The 18100-nt window shown below is 49.8% G+C and overlaps 12 protein-coding genes and 3 non-coding genes across 15 annotated transcripts; 7 read left to right on the forward strand and 8 right to left on the reverse strand.

Annotated features, from left to right (window-relative positions):
* Positions 1-45: 45 nt before the first annotated feature.
* On the forward strand, positions 46-1458 carry GAS5 (1,3-beta-glucanosyltransferase; the record flags this gene model as incomplete). Its single annotated transcript, XM_002554689.1, has 1 exon — positions 46-1458. The coding sequence occupies one exon, from the start codon at positions 46-48 to the stop codon at positions 1456-1458; it is 1413 nt and encodes a 470-aa protein (XP_002554735.1).
* An 84-nt stretch (positions 1459-1542) lies between these two features.
* KLTH0F12496g (KLTH0F12496p) lies at positions 1543-2328 on the reverse strand (the record flags this gene model as incomplete). Its single annotated transcript, XM_002554690.1, has 1 exon — positions 1543-2328. The coding sequence occupies one exon, from the start codon at positions 2326-2328 to the stop codon at positions 1543-1545; it is 786 nt and encodes a 261-aa protein (XP_002554736.1).
* Positions 2329-3123: 795 nt separating this feature from the next.
* On the forward strand, positions 3124-4176 carry SLG1 (Slg1p; the record flags this gene model as incomplete). Its single annotated transcript, XM_002554691.1, has 1 exon — positions 3124-4176. The coding sequence occupies one exon, from the start codon at positions 3124-3126 to the stop codon at positions 4174-4176; it is 1053 nt and encodes a 350-aa protein (XP_002554737.1).
* Positions 4177-4538: 362 nt separating this feature from the next.
* Positions 4539-6326, forward strand: CUB1 (Cub1p; the record flags this gene model as incomplete). Its single annotated transcript, XM_002554692.1, has 1 exon — positions 4539-6326. One exon carries the CDS (start codon positions 4539-4541, stop codon positions 6324-6326), a length of 1788 nt encoding a protein of 595 aa, XP_002554738.1.
* A 287-nt stretch (positions 6327-6613) lies between these two features.
* Positions 6614-7495, forward strand: DOT5 (thioredoxin peroxidase DOT5; the record flags this gene model as incomplete). Its single annotated transcript, XM_002554693.1, has 1 exon — positions 6614-7495. One exon carries the CDS (start codon positions 6614-6616, stop codon positions 7493-7495), a length of 882 nt encoding a protein of 293 aa, XP_002554739.1.
* A 108-nt stretch (positions 7496-7603) lies between these two features.
* Positions 7604-8929, reverse strand: APM1 (Apm1p; the record flags this gene model as incomplete). The annotated part of the gene is made up of 1 exon (XM_002554694.1): positions 7604-8929. The coding sequence occupies one exon, from the start codon at positions 8927-8929 to the stop codon at positions 7604-7606; it is 1326 nt and encodes a 441-aa protein (XP_002554740.1).
* Positions 8930-9395: 466 nt separating this feature from the next.
* Positions 9396-9686, reverse strand: KLTH0F12606g (KLTH0F12606p; the record flags this gene model as incomplete). Its single annotated transcript, XM_002554695.1, has 1 exon — positions 9396-9686. One exon carries the CDS (start codon positions 9684-9686, stop codon positions 9396-9398), a length of 291 nt encoding a protein of 96 aa, XP_002554741.1.
* Positions 9687-9794: 108 nt separating this feature from the next.
* On the reverse strand, positions 9795-9866 carry KLTH0F12650r. Its single transcript has one exon. It is a non-coding gene; the product is annotated as a tRNA-Asp (tRNA).
* Positions 9867-10270: 404 nt separating this feature from the next.
* KLTH0F12672r lies at positions 10271-10373 on the reverse strand. Its single transcript has 2 exons — positions 10338-10373; positions 10271-10306 (listed from the first exon to the last, which is right to left on the reverse strand). It is a non-coding gene; the product is annotated as a tRNA-Trp (tRNA).
* Positions 10374-10914: 541 nt separating this feature from the next.
* Positions 10915-10986, reverse strand: KLTH0F12694r. The gene has a single exon. It is a non-coding gene; the product is annotated as a tRNA-Arg (tRNA).
* Positions 10987-11127: 141 nt separating this feature from the next.
* Positions 11128-11427, forward strand: URM1 (ubiquitin-related modifier URM1; the record flags this gene model as incomplete). The annotated part of the gene is made up of 1 exon (XM_002554696.1): positions 11128-11427. One exon carries the CDS (start codon positions 11128-11130, stop codon positions 11425-11427), a length of 300 nt encoding a protein of 99 aa, XP_002554742.1.
* A 40-nt stretch (positions 11428-11467) lies between these two features.
* NAS2 (Nas2p) lies at positions 11468-12190 on the reverse strand (the record flags this gene model as incomplete). The annotated part of the gene is made up of 1 exon (XM_002554697.1): positions 11468-12190. The coding sequence occupies one exon, from the start codon at positions 12188-12190 to the stop codon at positions 11468-11470; it is 723 nt and encodes a 240-aa protein (XP_002554743.1).
* Positions 12191-12508: 318 nt separating this feature from the next.
* Positions 12509-13378, reverse strand: GCN4 (amino acid starvation-responsive transcription factor GCN4; the record flags this gene model as incomplete). The annotated part of the gene is made up of 1 exon (XM_002554698.1): positions 12509-13378. One exon carries the CDS (start codon positions 13376-13378, stop codon positions 12509-12511), a length of 870 nt encoding a protein of 289 aa, XP_002554744.1.
* Positions 13379-15419: 2041 nt separating this feature from the next.
* Positions 15420-16616, forward strand: MIT1 (Mit1p; the record flags this gene model as incomplete). The annotated part of the gene is made up of 1 exon (XM_002554699.1): positions 15420-16616. One exon carries the CDS (start codon positions 15420-15422, stop codon positions 16614-16616), a length of 1197 nt encoding a protein of 398 aa, XP_002554745.1.
* A 314-nt stretch (positions 16617-16930) lies between these two features.
* On the forward strand, positions 16931-18073 carry YIA6 (NAD+ transporter; the record flags this gene model as incomplete). The annotated part of the gene is made up of 1 exon (XM_002554700.1): positions 16931-18073. The coding sequence occupies one exon, from the start codon at positions 16931-16933 to the stop codon at positions 18071-18073; it is 1143 nt and encodes a 380-aa protein (XP_002554746.1).
* Between the last annotated feature and the right edge of the window lie 27 nt (positions 18074-18100).

Here is an 18100-nt window from a genome sequence, read left to right on the forward strand (position 1 = left end):
TTAGGTTGAAACCATAGACACTTAGCCACACACAAAGCAAACACAATGCGCCTGGTCCACAGCGTAGCAGCCCTTGCTGGCTTGACCGGATCTTTGGTTTCGGCCGCTAACAGTTCTTTGCCTATCATCAAGACAGAAGGTAATGCATTTTTCGACTCTGAAAGCGGCGAGAGATTCTATATTCGTGGCGTAGACTACCAGCCTGGCGGGTCGTCCAACCTCACAGATCCACTCGGTAGCACTGACATCTGCAAGAGAGACGTCCCTGTGTTCCAGGATCTCGGGCTCAATGCAGTGCGTGTCTACACCATCGACAACACGCAAGATCACTCGGAGTGTATGCAGATGCTCGCCGAAGCAGGCATATACGTGATCTTGGACGTCAACACCCCCGACAGCTCGATTTCGAGATCCGACCCGGCGTGCTCATACAACGCCGATTACCTGCAGACAGTCTTCGCGACGATCGATGAGTTCGCCAACTACAGCAACGTGCTGGGCTTTTTCGCCGGAAACGAAGTCATCAACGATGTCAATAACACTAACTCTGCCACGTATGTGAAGGCGGTTGTTAGAGACATGAAGAAGTACATGAAGGCTAGAAACTACCGTGCGGTTCCCGTGGGTTACTCCGCCGCAGACGTGTCTGAGAACGTGCAACTTGCGGCACAGTACTTCAACTGCGGTGACGACGAAGACGCTAGAGTTGACATGTTTGGAGTTAACGACTATTCCTGGTGCGGACAGTCTAGTTTCCGCACGTCGGGGTACTCCCAGAAGGTGCAAGCATACAAGAACTACTCCGTCCCAATTTTCCTGAGTGAGTTTGGCTGCATCAAGACGAAGCCAAGGCCTTTTACCGAAATCGGGTCTATTTACTCCACCCAGATGTCGTCTGTATTCTCCGGCGGCCTTGTTTACGAGTACTCCAACGAGGACAACAACTATGGGCTGGTTGATATTGAGAGCGACACCACGGTGAACAAGCTTACCGACTACAACAACTTGAAGCAGCAGTACCAAAGCACGCAGAACCCAAGTGGTGACGGCGGTTACTCCAAGGACAACAGCCACTCTTCATGCCCTAGCTTTGAAGAGGGAACATGGGAGGCTAACAATACTCTGCCGCCTATGCCCAGCGCCGCGTCATTGTTCTTCTCAAAGGGCGCTGGTCAACCTATGGGTACCGGTTACCCAACACAACAGATGTGCGACAATGCTAATGTCAGCGAATACTTCACCACATCATCCTCCGACGATGAGTCCAGCTCAACATCTGCTTCTGGAAAGTCCTCTGCTTCCTCTTCATCGTCATCGGCTTCTCAGGCTTCTTCCTCAGGGGCTACAAGCACGAGTTCAACTCAGAGCTCCTCAAAGTCAAAGGGCGGTGCCGTTGGTGCTGTCCACGTACCTCTTGTCTTCAAGGCAATGGTGCATATCTGGAACTATGTCCTATGAGACCAAGGCATCCATGCCAAAATTTGTCGGCTACCATACCCTTATATATGATACATTTTGTAAAAAGCCGTCTTACAAGTAAGGTTAACCTCCTTGGCCCGCTTCTCTTCTTTTTGCCGCCGGTTCCGCCGGATCGGGCTGGGCAGCAAGGTCTTTGCAGAGACATGCAGAGCTCTCAGAACAGAAACCACAACCCAGCGAGTCGTCGACCACTGGGAGCTCCAGCAGCGAGCCGGCCGAGATCCCGCGCTCGTCGGGTCGTTTGAACGTTGGAAGGGCGCTCGGGCTCCACTTTCTTTTCTTGCGCCCCGAACTCAGTGGCACCGCCTTCATGGGCTTGAAATTATCAATATGATCCTGCAGTTTTGGGTCTAGAAAGCCGGTCGTGGCACCCGCGTCCGTTACTTTCAGCGCGCACAGGTCGCACGGAACAGGCTTCCGCTCAGCTTCCAAAGTCTCAACTTTTTTTTCCAGATCCTGCACTCGCGCCTTATGCTGTTCCAGTTCAAAGTTCCTATTTCTGAGTTCAGCCTTTAGGCCCTCACACTTCATTCGCCACTTCTCCACCAGGTCTTGCAACTCCTTAATATGACCCGCTTGGCGCTCCCGATACGCTCTTTGCGCCTCCCTGTTTTTTGCTTTGCGTGAGTCGTCTTCCAGGCTTACTGATCCACCATCCTGCTGGGTGCAGGTCTTCGCCCGCCGTCCAGGCTTTGTCTTTGCCGGTAGAACCCAGGTCTTGGAAGTGCGAAGCTCGCCGCAGCTTGCTGAAGCGCCTGAATTACTAACGCTTGGCCTCAGAGCAGAGTAGTTCATTACTCCGTGGTGCAATGTGAGGAAGTAGTGCGTTGATGCTCTGGGTCTTGACATTGTGATCCTTCCCGTGATATCTGATGGGCATTTTATTACGTAATCGCACCCAAGAAACTTCTAAACCTGGCGTACATCTGCTGAAGCGGGCATTGGACGCGAGAAGGAATGTTCAATTAGAGAATCAAGGCGGGGAGGCATTGATGCTTTTCGCTTCTTGGGTCCAGGCACGGTGCTTGACCCGGACAGGGCAAAGCAACTCAAATACCCGTTTGTGCCGATCTTGCCGCGGGAAAAGCTCTGTAAAGCGTCGGAAAGAGTAGGAGCCCCAGGGACCCACGGGTGTGCGAACCTTGCGGTTGAGGGCGAGGGTAGAGGTGTGTGTCAAGAAGAGAGGCATGTCACGTGAACACGCTTTCGCGTCCCAAAACACTTAGAGTTCAAGGCGCTTCCGCCAGGAGCTGTCTAACAAGCGCATGTAATTAAAATTGTAGCCTAGCAGTCAAAAGCCTCTCTCAGGAGCGCTATAGTCCGCTTTAGTTTCCAGCAATCAGCAAAGACATTTCACAATGTTCCCGGCTAGCCCATGCTGTCTAGACGATGCGAGCCGTGCTTAGAGCCATCTCACCTTGTCCTGCCGGGTTTAAGCAGGGGCTGTCGTGCCACCAGAGAGGTAAGGAGCCCCGCCTTCCTTCTGCGCGTTAGATTAGAGCTGTTCGTGGTTTGAACATGGGAGCCGTAATTACTGATCAAGTCTAATAATTCGATGTCTACTCATTCTCGATCAAATCGTATTTCAAATTTACTCAAACCAATAGAAAACAGAGAAGTAACCGACCAAAGGCGTGAGACCAGATGCGCTTCTTTTCTCTATGTCTAGTGTTGGCCTCGGTCTGCATGGCAGACTTGACATCTCTGGGATGTTATGGGAGCTTACCGTCCGATTATTCCGGCGGGGATAGTTACACATGGCAGTCCAGTTCGCACTGCAACAGCGTGTGTGCGTCCAAGAACGCCAAGTACTTTGCGCTATACAACGCTGGCTCTTGCTACTGTGGAAATTCAAGCCCTACCGATGAGACAGACAGCAGTTCCTGTAACACCGCCTGCAACGGGTGGGCCTCGGAAATGTGCGGGGGCTCCGACGCTTATACGGTATTCAAAGTCGATTCAAGCTCTGCGGGCAGCGTTACAACCGGATCTTCAATCGCGGCACCCTCGGGGGCCGGATCTTCGTCAGGGTCGGCATCTTCGTCGGGCTCGGCGTCTTCCTCCGCCGCGTCGTCGTCCGCCGCATCTTCCTCGTCCGCGTCGTCGTCCGCCTCTTCTTCTACATCTTCATCCAGCTCGTCCTCCTCCTCGACAAGCTCCAACTCCCCTTCACAGGCCTCCTCGTCGGGTAGCTCCTCGTCCCCCCAGTCTTCGACTGCTGCGCCCACCTCCTCCACCACCTCATCTGCATCGGTCAACGTCGTGATAACTACGCAGGTGCAGACCGACGGCGGCGTAGCGTTTACCGTTACTGCCACCGCGAGTGCCACGGCCAGCTCCGCGCCATCCGAAACCGCACAGGCGCACTCCAAGAAGAGCAAACCCAAAAACCTTGGCGCGATCATTGGAGGCGTTGTCGGCGGTGTGTGCGGCGCGGCAGTCATCGCAGGCATTGCCCTGCTTGTTCTGCGGCGTTTAAGCAAAAAGCGTGAGCAAGAACGAATGGAGAAAGAATACCAAGAAGCTATCAAACCTGTGGAGTACCGCGACACGCTTTACCGCTCCTCGCTTTCCCGGAAGGGCACTAACCCATTCGACGATACCCGCCGCATCAGCAATGGCTCGATCATGGACGAGCCCACTCTCACCGCTCCTAACGCTCCAAAAACTCTTACTGTCGCCAACCCAGACGGTTGATAGCAAAGCCACACTTAAGCCCTGCGCTCCCCCAGCATGTACAATAGGTTTATATAGGCATTATAAGTGTATATTCTACCTGGAATACCATGAATAGCCTCGGATTATCACACCGTCTTAGCGCTTCTTGGCCGTGCCTGAGACTTGCCGTTTAATTAGGTAAGCTCTCGAGCACTCTAATCAGATCACGCGATCAAGTCACGTGCTAGAAGCGTGACGTGCCCTTCCCGCTTACCGAGGGAAATCTGAAGTTAAGGCATTTTAGATTGAGACAGTTAGGTTTAAGAAGAGTACCCGGGAACCCCATAGCCACATTAAGGTCAGATTCGGAAAATAGAACGGACCTTAGTGACAAACAAGAAATGCCAAAACACCCTCAAGAAGTCCCGCCCGAGGAGGAGTCTAGTCTGGTTTATTTTCTGGAAGTGAGAAACTTTCTGTCGCGTTTAAAGCAGAACCGGAGCCAGTATCTGAACTCGAAGGATGTTATGTCGACATACCAGCAAGTGCTGACTAAAGTACGGGAGCTCGACGCAATCCGGAAATCAAGCCACCACAGGCCAGCCAACAGCGCCACGACACTGATCCACAACGTGGAACTTCATAACAGGGTTGATTCGGTCTTAGACGATGTGTTCCAGCTTCTATCTTTGAGCTTTCTGACGGTAGGACTCAAGAACTCTGCGCCCGCGACGTACGCATCGCTCAGCACTGTGCAGCGGCTTTTGGAGCACCTTGACGAGTCCAACGTCTTTACACACCATGACCTGCGACCCATTAAGGAGCGGTTGGACGAGATTTCGGAAATCGTCTCCCAAAGCTCGTATCTGGATGGGACTGAGATATCTGATGGTCGTATCGACTTCGCCAAGATTCAGGACGAGAAGGACCGCAACAAGATCGAAGAGGACTTGTTGTTGCGCGCCAAATTGCAGCACTGTCTGCAGGAGTACGAGCACATTGAGTCCAAGCTCGAAGAGATCGACCCTCGCCTTCAGAGTACCATGGAGAAACTGTTCCAGTTGAGACGTGGTCTACTGTCGCTTGCGGCCTCAACTAAGCGCAACGCGATGTCGAAGCAAGGCGTCAAGACGCCAGATTCCCTGCTGCCGCAGGAAGGTATCAAGCAGAGACTCCACGAACTAGAGGCGGAACTAACTGAAATTGAATCCCACCGAGATTCATCCGGTAAATTTGTGTCCCTGGAGACCGGCGAAATCGCTGGAAAGGGGCAAAACGTACTAAATGGGCTTTTGGATGATTGTCATGATCTAATAAATGATCTGTCGCACCACGCGAATAACTTCGTCTCTTTAGATTCCAAACTACAGCCTATTTACGACAACCTTATCGACATCAAAACCACTCTCGAAAACCTCCTGGTAACCAGGCGCTGGACTCTCAGAGAGACAGACTTGTTCTCGTACCAAAAAAGACTCTCAGAGATAGACAAGCTGCGGGTTGGCGGCAAATTTCCAACCGAGAACGCTGACGCCAAGGGACAGGCCATCCTGTTGTATCTTCTGCGTCGATGCTACGCCATAATCTATAAACTGCTGGAATGTTCAGAACCCGTCTCGGAAGCGCTCCAAAAGATCCACAACCAACTCTCCACTGTACGTCGTTGTCTGCTGGAACTGAAGCGCATGGGTGGTGTCGAGAACGACCGTGAGCTTTATCCTTATCAGATGAAGCTTGCGTCTCTCGATAACGTCCGTGTCGATGGCAAGTTCTACGATGAGGATGGCAACATCCCCGAGGGTCAGGGCACGCTAAATGCTCTTCTCGCTGAATGCTTCGATATCCTGCACGAGCTTAAGATTGAGGCGGAGGAGCGCGAAACTCCAGAGGATCCTCAAGATGACGAGGAAGCTGACGATGATCACGATCATGCGGGCTCAATCCATGAGGGTTCTAGTGCTAAAGGCGAGGCCACTACTGCTGACAGTCATGCTGCCGCGGCCGCGGCAGCAGCTCCTAAAAAGCCTAAAGCAAGATACTTAGATGCCTCCAGGCCGTATTCACACGACGACGATGACGAAGGCGACGGCGACGGCGACGGCGACGACGAGTACACTACTAACTACAGCGAACATAGTTATGAAGATGACGAGGACGATTACGCAACAACCAGCCACGCGGAAGATTGAGTACTATACCTGGTCGGACGTGTGCATAAATTGCCCCCCATGCAGTCGTCTCGCATGCGCTTACGATGGTATCCAGGTGGGACAAATTTGCGCTCAGCTAAGCTTGCTCAAGTACGTTATTTTTTATATATAAGTATGGCTTTGCAACTCAGGTCAAGATCAGGATAGGGGTTCACATTTGAATAAATGTAGAACCCTCTAGGTAGATTTTACCATAAATACGTAAAAGTCCTTTTCAGGGATAATTAACGTCAGTCACTACAAAACATATCAAAGCAATAGCAGTAATGGTTGAGCTCCGTCGTTCAACAAGAAAGAAGAGCTCTGATGCGCCAAAGAGAGCCCCAGAAGAGGAAGAAGTAGCACCTAATGCACCCGAGACAAAAAAAGCTAAGACAAACGGGAGCAAGGGCGAGCTAGAGGAGGGTGACGAAGTTCCTGATGTTGTTTTGAAAAACCAAGAGGGGGAAGAGGTGTCGCTCAAGAGCGTTGTGCAGCAAAACAAGGTTGTCGTAGTTTTTGCCTACCCCAAAGCAAGTACGCCTGGTTGCACGAAACAGGCATGTGGCTTCAGGGACAACTACGAAGAACTGAAAAAGAATGCTGCCGTATTTGGGCTGAGCACGGACACCCCCAACGCGCAGCAGAAATTCAAAGAAAAGAACTCGTTGCCATTTGACCTGTTGTCAGATCCTCAGCGCAAACTGATTGGACCACTCGGGGCCAGCAAATCGCCTTCGGGTACGAAAAGGTCATATTGGGTATTTGTTCAAGGAAAGCTGCGCACCAAGCGGATTTCTGTGTCACCAGAGGCCTCTGTAAGCGAAGCCAAGAAGGAGGCGATCGAGGCTGCGCAGACCGATGATGGCGAAAACGCGAAGGAAGAAGTGAAGGAAGAACAAGATGGCGAAGTTAGTGGAGAAGATGAGGTAGACGGTAACGACGAAGACGACGAAGACTTCAACGAACAGGAGGGTGAGGACCCTGAATTGGAAGAGGTGGGTCAGGAAGAAGACGAAGAGTATGAAGAGGGTGATTTGAAAAAAGACGAAGACAGCGAAGCTGATGTCGAAGGTGGAAACGATGACAGCGTGGACGCCAAAGAAGAAGCCGACGGATTACAAGAAGATGAGGCCGAAGGCGAAGAAGAAAACGAGAGTAATGAATAGCGTGGGTAACAGTAACTTTATAATCGTTAAAAACAATACAGTACTATCTAAATTCTTCTTTTACATTAGGACCAAAAGGCAACAATGTTACCGGTGCGTTAATCCCCTTCATGCTGTCCTGATAGTGTAGTCATCTCCGCTTTGGGTTATGTACCGGACCCAAGGATAGCTCTGGTATTGAAGTTTGGGTTCATTTATCTTCAGGTAGCGGACCTGGATTCCCGAGGTCGTGAAGTAAGGTATTTGAAACTTGACTTGAATTGGCCGTTTCGCCCTTGGCACTTCTGCGTCCGTCATTGAAGGCAGACCAAGCTGCGCTGCGAAAGAGTACTCCTTACCCCCATTGAAAGTCTTGATTTTCCATAGAATTGCACTCTTCTCAGGAACGTACTTCAACGAACCATGTGAGTACCTGAACTTCGGAGAGTCTGCGTCCTCGGGGACAGGTATTAAAATTTCCACATTATTAGCCGTGGACTTCTTCTTGATTTGGGCTTTTGCTCGGCAGTGTATTTCAATTCTAGACTGCGAGTGCACCTGAATTTTGGCATCGCACCAAATAAGGGGTTTGATAGGAGTAGATAGCCTGTAGTTCATCAGTTCAAAGTCTCCATCAGGTGGTATAAAAGTTATAATCTTTTCGTTTTCGAATTTGCTCAGCCTAACACATTGGTGAAACTTGAGATCTTCCAGCTCTATGTTGGACTTTTTGCCTTCAGTTGCTTCTGAACTGCTAGCGCTCTCAACGCTGGTAAATATTCCCTTATCATTGAGCCCGAGTTTTAAATCAGGCATTCCAGACAAACGAGACCGAACGTTGACCTTCCCCAGTATTTCTGACCTCAAAACCTGACCGCTGGCGGTTATGAGCATGTTTATGGACTCAGTGACATCCAAGAAGGCCTCGTTCTTTTTGTAAGTGATTCCTTCGGGTCTCCAGCTCACCGACTTAGTCAATTGAGATGGCGGTCTAATGACATTCTTCGACTTCTTGGCCGATTTGATTAGCTTGTAGGATTTCTGAGTGATGTACTGCTTCAGCATTTTGGTTTCCGTAATCTGAGGAATACCATAGTCTAGCATTTCGTCGAGCAGCTCATAAATGATCACAAAGTTGTCTCGAATGGACTCTTCTTCCACAGTTTTGACATACTCAGCCAATACTTCAACGAGCTTGTAGAGAAAAGAAAACACTTGCGCAACGTTGATAGATAGGGATCTACTCATTGTCAACACATATATGTCGTTATGCTGGATGAACAGGTACTGGACGCCGTTATGTGTCAAACATGGTGGAACTATGCTAGATTCCTGCTCTGCTTCTAAAAGTAGCGACGGAAACTTCTCTATGGCTGACGGCGGAACATCATCTCGATAGCGCCGAGATAGTATTACCTTTCCCTTGTTGTCACAGAAGTAGATACAAGAAGCCATTCCCAGACCCCTTTAGTTGATTTCCAGTGTTTCGATTATATACTCAGGCTTACATGTAGAACCGATCTTGTTTTTAATTGGCAGTGCATCTTTTCTAACGAAGGTAGTGCAAGCTGCCAGTCCAAGCTCTAGAGCTCCGCGACCAGAAGGCTCCCGTAAAGCCCATGAACGTATCTAGACTTCGCAGAAAAGCTTTTTGAAAGGAGTGAGTTGATAGAGGTAGTCGAAGCTTGGCCGAGCCTCAACTTGGTCAAGGTCAAAAACCGCACACTGTTCTACGACGAGGACAGGGACAACGGGCACGCGCGGGTCTAATGGTATGCTAAGTGACCACTGAGTGTAGGCTTCGTGGACGGGGAGATACTTTAGCGTTCCGGAGCCAATTAGAAGTATAGTGTTCACCGTCTTTGCTGTGATTCGTATAGAATTAAGGCGCTCGAACGCGGACACGCATTGGGGCGTAAACTCAACTAAGGATGCGGCAGTTATTATCTCTGCCCGATGCGAATACCGCAAACTTCTCGACCCTGTGAAAGTTCGTAATCTTCAAGAAATGACGCCTGTTTAGCAGAATTTCTGATTTAAATGGCACATGGCCGTGCAGCTTGGCCAGGGGCGGTACGAAATTAGGAACCGCAGGCCATATAGGGAGAGGAGCATGCTCCTTCATGACTGCGAGTACGTCTGACAGGATCCATTCACGCAAAAAAACAGATTCATTTTGCTTCTCTTTCGCGGATGAGACAATCTTATTCATTGTTATGGTGCGCCCAACTTGCCGACCTCAACAGCGCGATACCCTATCAAGAAAATTCGTGTCGCGACATCTAAGAAACAATGAAGCATATGAAAAGTGCAAAAAATTCTCCGCGACGGGGAATCGAACCCCGGTCCCGAGCGCGACAAGCTCGAATTCTAGCCACTAAACTATCGCGGATTTGTTGAAAACATGAATCGGACGATAATAACAAAACAACCATAACTTCTCGTGAGAACGCTTGCCGAGAGTTTTGGATGAGATTAACTGGTAGGGAGTGCTCAAAATTCTGAGTGTTGCGGAATGTCAGTGGAGTCACCTTTTCCAACCTCCTATTAGATCTCGCAAAGCATCAATCGCCTTTATATTCAATTCGAGTGCGCAGGGAATAATCGCTATTACAAGCTTTAAATAGTTATCAACGCACGCGATACGTATCGACGTTATTTCATGGCTGATCTTGAAAATGCAGAACTCACGTTGGCGCGGTTTTATGTACGGGCTCTAAATTCGAGTTGGCTCGGTTAGACATTCGGGTAAGGAAGTGCAACTCCTTTAAAATGAATCTTACAAAAAGATAAAAATGAAACGGACAGGAATTGAACCTGCAACCCTTCGATTGCAATTGTTTCCTTGGTAACCAGGATTTAACTGGAGTCGAAAGCTCTACCATTGAGCCACCGCTTCATTTGTTGGAGAAGGTTCTAATTAGGATTAATATATAGCTATATAATTACAACGAGATTGCTGTAATCTTGCATACACGCAAGAGGATCACGTTTCCAGCCGCCAGATCGAAGTTGCGTCAATTAAGTTGTTGATATTTTGTCTTACAATTATTTGGTGCCTTGCATCATCTGTGTTGAGCTCTTGTGAGTGTTTGATAATGAGTTTTTTTGAAGCTTTCGGCGAGTTGTTTAATGAGAAACAAGCGAAGCTAACCTTGCAAGTCTGCCGCGACTGTATATGATAGTGATGACATATGTCCTCATGTAGCTTCTTAAGGGTTCTGCGATGTGGCCATTCAATCCCAGTGAATATTTTGGATGCTCATAATTTAAGATTTTCGCAAGACCCGCGCTGTAATAACTCAAAAGTTGGCCAAACCAATGATAGTACATTGTTCACCTTTTGCGAGCCAAGCTGTGGACCGAGTTGATCGCACATAACCGGCACATGCCATCTATTAAAAACTGACGAGAGCTAACTAAATTGGCAAAAATAAAAGCACTCACGGTGGGGGTCGAACCCACAATCTTCTGATTAGAAGTCAGACGCGTTGCCATTACGCCACGCGAGCTTGTTATGTGAAAAACTGCATGATATCATTTTATAATGTTGAAATGAGTCATCTGATATTCTTGTTTGATTACGTCTAATTGAAGATCCCATCGCCTCCAATATGCATCGCATTAGCTATCCCAAGAAGCTGAGCACAAGAATGGTGAATGTCAAGGTCGAGTTTCTAGGTGGCCTTGATGTTATCTTTGGTAAACAGAGGACGCATAAGGTCTCTGTTAGTGGGAACGGCGATGTGACGGTCGGTAACCTCATTGACTATATTGTTGACAATATGATCAAAAACCCAAGAGATAAGGAAGTCTTTATCGAGAACGACACCATCAGGCCTGGTATTTTAACCCTTATTAATGACACAGACTGGGAGTTGGAAGGGGAGAAGGAATATGTTTTGGAGGATGGCGATATTGTATCTTTCACCTCGACTCTGCACGGAGGCTAACTGGCGAGCCTTGTTCAATAAACTGTAAATACCAAGCTTTCTAGATATGTACTAACCTGCAGCCTAGAAGGCCGGGTCCTGCCCATTTTTTTGACGGTACTAGCGTTAAGTTGAGAAAGGTGCCATTCCTGAGCACCCGAATTGTTACGGGTTTTTCCTCATTTGTCTGGACAAGTGGCCCAATAGCTCCTAAAGATTTGTTATTGCCGGCGTGTATAGTACCGAGCTTCACAATTTTGTCGCCTTTTGTTAATCCCTGCAAAAATGTTAGTAACCGCCGCCTGTGGGAATTTACGATATATGATTGTATACTTACAGCTGAGTGAGAGGGACTGTCAATCACAACTTCCGTCACTGCTGCAAACGGGATGCGGTACTCTGTCACCTCAGATCCACCAATTGACTGGGTTTTCGCTGCCAATCTCTGGAACTGGTCTGCCATAAGTTCCTGAGTCCGAACGATAACAGCCTTCAGGTCATTACGAAGAATATTTATACCTCGTCTAATAAGCCGCACCTGTAAAACATCTATGTCTGACCGGGGAAACCCATCTTCCGTGACCAAGCTAGACTCAAGATTCACACCCTGATGTTGCAGATCGTCGAAAAGCTGAGAAAGCTGGGTCTCCAATTTAGACTTCAGGTCAAAAACTTCTGGCAGCGACAGTTCGGATAATCGAGAAAGCTGTATTCTGAGTTCTGCATCAGCATTGGGGTTTTCAGAACCACCGGAAAGAACATCAAACACGTTTCTCTGCTCCATGGTTTTCTAGCTTTTCGAAGGGTGGTAGTTGTTGCCAACAATTTTGAGTGAAGTCTGGAGAAAAGGTATAACTCAAAAGGCATGGCACATGACAGCCCTCATCCTAGTGCTAATGGACGTGCAGCATCAAAAACGACTGAACTCAGAAGAAGGGTTTCGAAACTCAAAATGAATTGGTCGAAATTCTAGGAAGAGCGACCTGATCTTACACGCATAATATATAGGAAAGGCTAGAAGAGGACTTTTTAAAAGAAAACCGCATGGCTTCCCAATGGTAAGATTGAGAAGGTCCACAGTTTCCCTTGACAAGTAGGGCCATTAGCATTGCCCGCCAAGGAGGGCTCTCAAGGAGGCTACCTCCTGTTCCAGTTCTGTGTTTCTCTTAAGGAGTTCTTCAACCTTGTCCTCAAGCTGGTTCATTCTTTGCAGCTTTCTGGCACGAGAACGTCTAGCGGCCTCGGTGTTCTTGGCACGCTTCATGGCGACTGGGTCGTCGGACTCGGGAACAACAGGCGTCAAAGGAGCTGCACGAGACTTGCGGTTGTACGTAACCACGCCAAGATGGTCCAGCTTGCAAGGCTTCTGTACAGCGCCTGCAGGCGACTTCTTCTTGTTGCAACTGGCCGAAATCTTGACATCTTCGATCACTGGCGTGGGTAGGAACGAGTTAGCGTCGATGACAGTGCTGGGGTTGGCTGCGGCAACGGCTTCTTGAGGCTCTGGGGCGCCCTCGGAGATCGCGTCAGAGCCCGAAAACACAGAGGGCGCAATGGTCTCATCTGAAACAGAAACTGCAATGTCATCGTCGAAGAGCGAGTTCCATCCTTGTGGGTCGGACTCGACAGCATCAAGCTCGAACAGAGGCGTGGAGTCCGCGCTGGAGGCCAGGAAGTGATCGGCAACCAGGGATTCCGCGTCGGCGGCGGTGACGCCACCAGAGCCAACAGGCGCGGCGCTGGGCGCGGGGCTGAAGTCCAAAAGTGGGGACTCGTGCTCCTGCTTCACAGAGCCAGTGCTGGGCCCGGGGGCAAGGTCGCGGGGCGCAAACTTGTCGAACACAAGCTCGCCGACGACGGGTCCCGAGAAGTGGAGTGCGGAGGCCTCCTGGTGGGGCTGCTGCAGGAGCTCTGCGCGGCCCATGTCCAGGGACGTGATATCGAATAAAGAAGGCAATGGTGTAGTGGTCATAACTTGGGATTGATCTGGTAAAGGGGGAGTGTCTAAAATTCTAACAATTGTTGAAGTGGAGAGGGGTGGGGTAGGTTTTAAAAACGCGCCATAGTGGACGGTAGTGTTGGGTGGTTCATTGCATTAAAGCAGAAGTATAATCTTAAAAATCACGGAAACATTTTGGAAACTGGAAAAACAACACAGTTGAGTGGTAAAAGGGCGAAAAATCAGCAAATTTCTGAAATGTTGAGGGTTGGGACTCGGGGTCGCTATTGCAACATTAAAAAAACTTTATTTTTCTTGGAGGGGTTCCTTTTCACGTACTATTGATCTCAAAAAAAATTTAGCAGGCCATCTTGCGTAGTGGTAATCGATCTGATTCTCTAAAATATACCTGATAAACTTTCTCTGAAGTGTGTTGTTGATCGCGAAGAAAATGTGTGAGGTGTTTTCGCTAGGAGAGGATAGGATAAGGGGGTTGGTGTGCTGTAGCTTGTGGCTTTGCGCTTTCGCTGTTTTTGCTGGGTTTCCCGGTTTTGACCGTGTTGTGATGATGCTGTATGAAAAAGATCAAGTGACCCGGCGCCCGCCGTTTGGGCTCCAGAAACCTGTGTTTTATATACTAACCAGTCCTCGCGATAAGGCGGTCACCAATGAGTAACAATAGAGAAAATTTTTCTCGCCGCCACCATCACGCTCTACGATAGAGCCCCACGCCGCCGATAGCGGTCGTGTTATCTTTAGCCCGGCGATCTCTTGCCGCGTGCAGCCTCGATTTTATGCCGGTACCGGAGTCCAGAGACCGGGCCGGTACCGGCACAATCAACAGAAAAATTAGGTTTTTGTGCCGGGACCCGTGCCCGGACCCGTTTTCTTGCTCTTAGCGCGGTGTCCGGAGTTCCGTCACGCTCGGAACAATGCGCTCTCGTATTCCTATTCCTACGCCACGCCACGCCAACGCTTTGCCAGGGCGTGGAATGTACGGGCGCAATCCGCGGATCACTGCGGACATTAAGGTTATTATTTCCAGAATTCCTCCTCGGCCCGCTGCGCTCAATAGAATTGCGGACTCGGGCCGACCTCTGCGAAATTTTCTGAAGCGCCATTCCGGTTCAGCATCGGACATCGACCTCCAATAGAGGACCATTTTTCCGCACGCCGCCTCAGGCAAGCCTCACACGTTTGTTATGTAAGCGCGCATAGGGTAGCTGGTGAAGGGCCTTTCTGGACGGTCACTGGGTCGGCAAGACTAGTTTTCCGCTTACGAGGCCTGCAGGTGAGCAATTAAGTTTACCACTACACGTCTCTCTTGTAAAATGAGCTGGGAGACACGGCTAGAGTGCGCTGCGCTGCAGGTCGGAAAAAAAAAGTTTAGAAGTGGATCTCTGCAGATTGGCGAAAGGTTTATGGTTATGCTCTATCTTTTTTTTTCCCCTTTCTTGCCCTGAGTTTGAACAGTAAGCGGGTTTTTTTTTGGGTTTGTTTTTGGGTCTTGGAAGCCCCGGTTCCATTCATGATAAAAAGGCGGGCATAAATCCGAATTTTAGACTTTGGGAAGACCCTTGTCGAGCCCAGCTCAGATCTCGAATTCAAAGCATTCCTGTAGTTCTTAACCCAGGCTCGTGCCTTAAGTGTGTGTTCGTGAACGGTGCGCAATTGTGCCGATCGGTCGAACTCCCTCTTCATTTCATCACCTGATCACAGTCTCTTTCACCAAGCTTCACTCGTCAGAAGTGAGCGTTCCTGTTTGACTACCTGGCGCGCATATTGGTATAGTGCGAGCGTCAGCGTCATTTTGGTGGTAGCGCCATTGTCCCATAAAGAAAACAGACAGGCGTAGTGCCACACCTGCATCGCAAGGCCGCAAACCAGTCGCTCCGCCTGCTCTTCGGATAGCTGAAAGGAAAGCTAGCAATCCAAAAACACCTGTTGGACTCGAATTCTGTCGGGAACACCACAGAGTTCCAAAAAAGAGAGGAAAACTCTAGCATCGTCTCTCGCGTTTTCCCCAGGCGCGCTCAGAGACCTAAATACCAGAAGCCTGGCTACCAAAGCCCCCATGAATCACACGCTCGTCAAGGTGCGTCCCACGTTCCATGGCTATATCGATTCTACGACTGACGTGCTGCTGGTGCTGCAGGCCGTGCTCGACGGCAAGCTAGCGCCCGTGGAGCGCAGGCCATACGAGATCGAGCGCTCGCAGCTCATTGTGTCCGGAAACGTGTTTGTGTTTATCGAGGAACTCTCACGCATCCGCCGCTGGACCGACGGCGTGCGCTGGTCGCCCTCGCGCATACTAGGCAAATTCCTCGTTTACCGGGAGCTGGACAAGCACCGCCGCGGCGGCCCCGCGCCGCTGCGCCCCAACGGGCTCATCAAGAAAGCCTTGTCTCTTCATCTCTACGATCCTGGCAGCCACCAGCGCCAGACCTTCCACCTGATCTCCTACTACTCTAAGCGAGACCTGCACGCACACGCCCTTTCAACGCCATCCCATGACCCGTTCTTCGAGTATGTAAGGCCCTGTTCGCAACTGGTCGACGCTCTCGAGAACACCACCATTGGGGGGGCAAGCCGCGCTGCTACCGCTGCAACCACGGCCGCAACCGCAGGCTCCCAAGGCTCCAGCCCCGCGTCTTCTACGGGGACACCCAAGTCCGCAACTGCATCCGTGTCCGTGCCCGCATCCGCGTCCGTACCCGCATCAGCGACTGACGCTTCTTGTTCAGCAGGCGCACGCGCACCGGCACCGCCGTTGGCCTCGCTGTCTGCGCCAGCGCTACACGCACATTTGCCTTCTCCCCTTCCCGGAGGCTTGCATCCTCCCCAATCCTACTACTACCAGCAGCCGCAGTCTGCGTCATCTTCGCAGGCATCTCGTACTCAGTATCCCTTCGCCCTGCCGAACCAGCGTCAAACGCTCCTGCCACCTCCGCGTCTGGGGCGACCTCGCATTCAGCTTCCGCCTTTGGTGAATTCTGCGATCCCTCCACCCTTCCCTGTGCATCCCTCAAACATTCAACTGCATGCCCTGCCTCCTTACCAACCAATGCATACGCAGCCTCGTGCGCCTCCGAACTTTTCAGACTATCGTCCTCCTGCCTTTCAGCAGCAGCACATGCACGTCCCACTTCCACCGCATCAGACAAGCTGCCCCCCTTTTCTGGGCTCTGACCTTCCCCCGGTAGCACACATTACCAGCCAGTTCCAAACAGACCGCACTACTACATCACCAAACTTTCACTTCATCTCCTAGCTTCCTACTGTCATTTTCAGCGGTCAGTAGCTGCTGACACTGGCCAAAGACAAGGCCAACACTGAAAATTCATATTTTTACATCATTTAGCATTAAACACCATTGATACATATAAAATCCATAAACTATTCCGGCATTATCACACTTTCCATGTCTCAAAGTGGTCATCGTTTTTGAGCCAATCTAACATTATCAATTAATTCATCGAGAGCGAATAATAATTTTGAAGGAAAAAAAGTTCCACCATAGAATCAGTGATGGTGCTCAAGTAACATAGAGCAGAGAAGCTCTTGATAACGAGAACAGCGAGCCGTATGTCCTTGCAGAACCAGGATGGAATTGTGACAACGGCCGCGCAACTGCTCGTGAGTGGAGCAAGAAAAAGACCACATCTGATTTACGACGAAATCTTAGCTCCGGACTGTTCCACACCCCTCTCGTCCGCGGACGTTCTGGAGGACTTTACGAGACTAAGAACCGGTGGAAATGACAACAATGGGAGCCCTCTACCTACAGCAGACAAGGCGTTAGACGATACTCAGATTACGGCCCTGTCCGGTGCCGTGGCAGGCTTTCTGGCGGGAATCACGGTTTGCCCATTAGACGTGGCAAAGACAAGATTGCAGGCGCAAGGTCTAAGTTCGAGACTGCCAAACTATTACAACGGGATTTTGGGTACGCTCAACACAATTGTGCGTGATGAAGGCGTGCGGGGTCTATACAAGGGTTTAGTCCCCATAATAATGGGTTATTTCCCCACCTGGATGATATACTTTTCCGTATATGAAAGCAGCAAAAAAATTTACCCGCAAGTGTTTCCTTCTTTCGATTTCCTATCGCACTCAGCATCGGCTTTGACCGCTGGCGCCATTTCTACGATACTCACGAACCCTGTTTGGGTCGTCAAAACTAGACTAATGCTTCAGACTCATGTAAACGAAAACTCCACTCGATACAAGGGTACTTTCGACGCTTTCCATAAGATCTATACTACAGAGGGGATAAAGACATTCTATTCTGGGCTACTTCCTTCCCTCTTCGGGCTTTTCCATGTCGCCATTCATTTCCCCATCTATGAAAAGCTCAAAATCTGGCTGCATTGCTATCCTAGCATAGCTGCTTCTGACGATTACAACCTAAATCTCGCCCGGCTCATCGCGGCTTCTAGCGCGTCGAAAATGGTTGCTAGTGCATTGACTTATCCTCACGAGATACTTCGCACGCGTATGCAAATACGAGCTCCCCCCGAGAGCCTTGCCGCTACTGAGATGAAGGCCTCTAGCCACAGCCTGATACGTCTTGTACGGCAAACTTATAGAACAGAGGGCCTCAGAGGCTTCTATTCAGGGTTTACCGCTAATCTTGTAAGAACTGTGCCGGCGTCTGCAATAACTTTAGTATCCTTCGAGTACTTCAGGAAGTACTTGAATAAGCTTAATGACAGCTTTACAATATGAATAAAAAATCTGCTGAATATCTGGCAT

The sequence above is a fragment of the Lachancea thermotolerans genome (assembly GCF_000142805.1).
Source record: "Lachancea thermotolerans CBS 6340 chromosome F complete sequence".
NCBI classification, from domain to species: domain Eukaryota; kingdom Fungi; phylum Ascomycota; class Saccharomycetes; order Saccharomycetales; family Saccharomycetaceae; genus Lachancea; species Lachancea thermotolerans.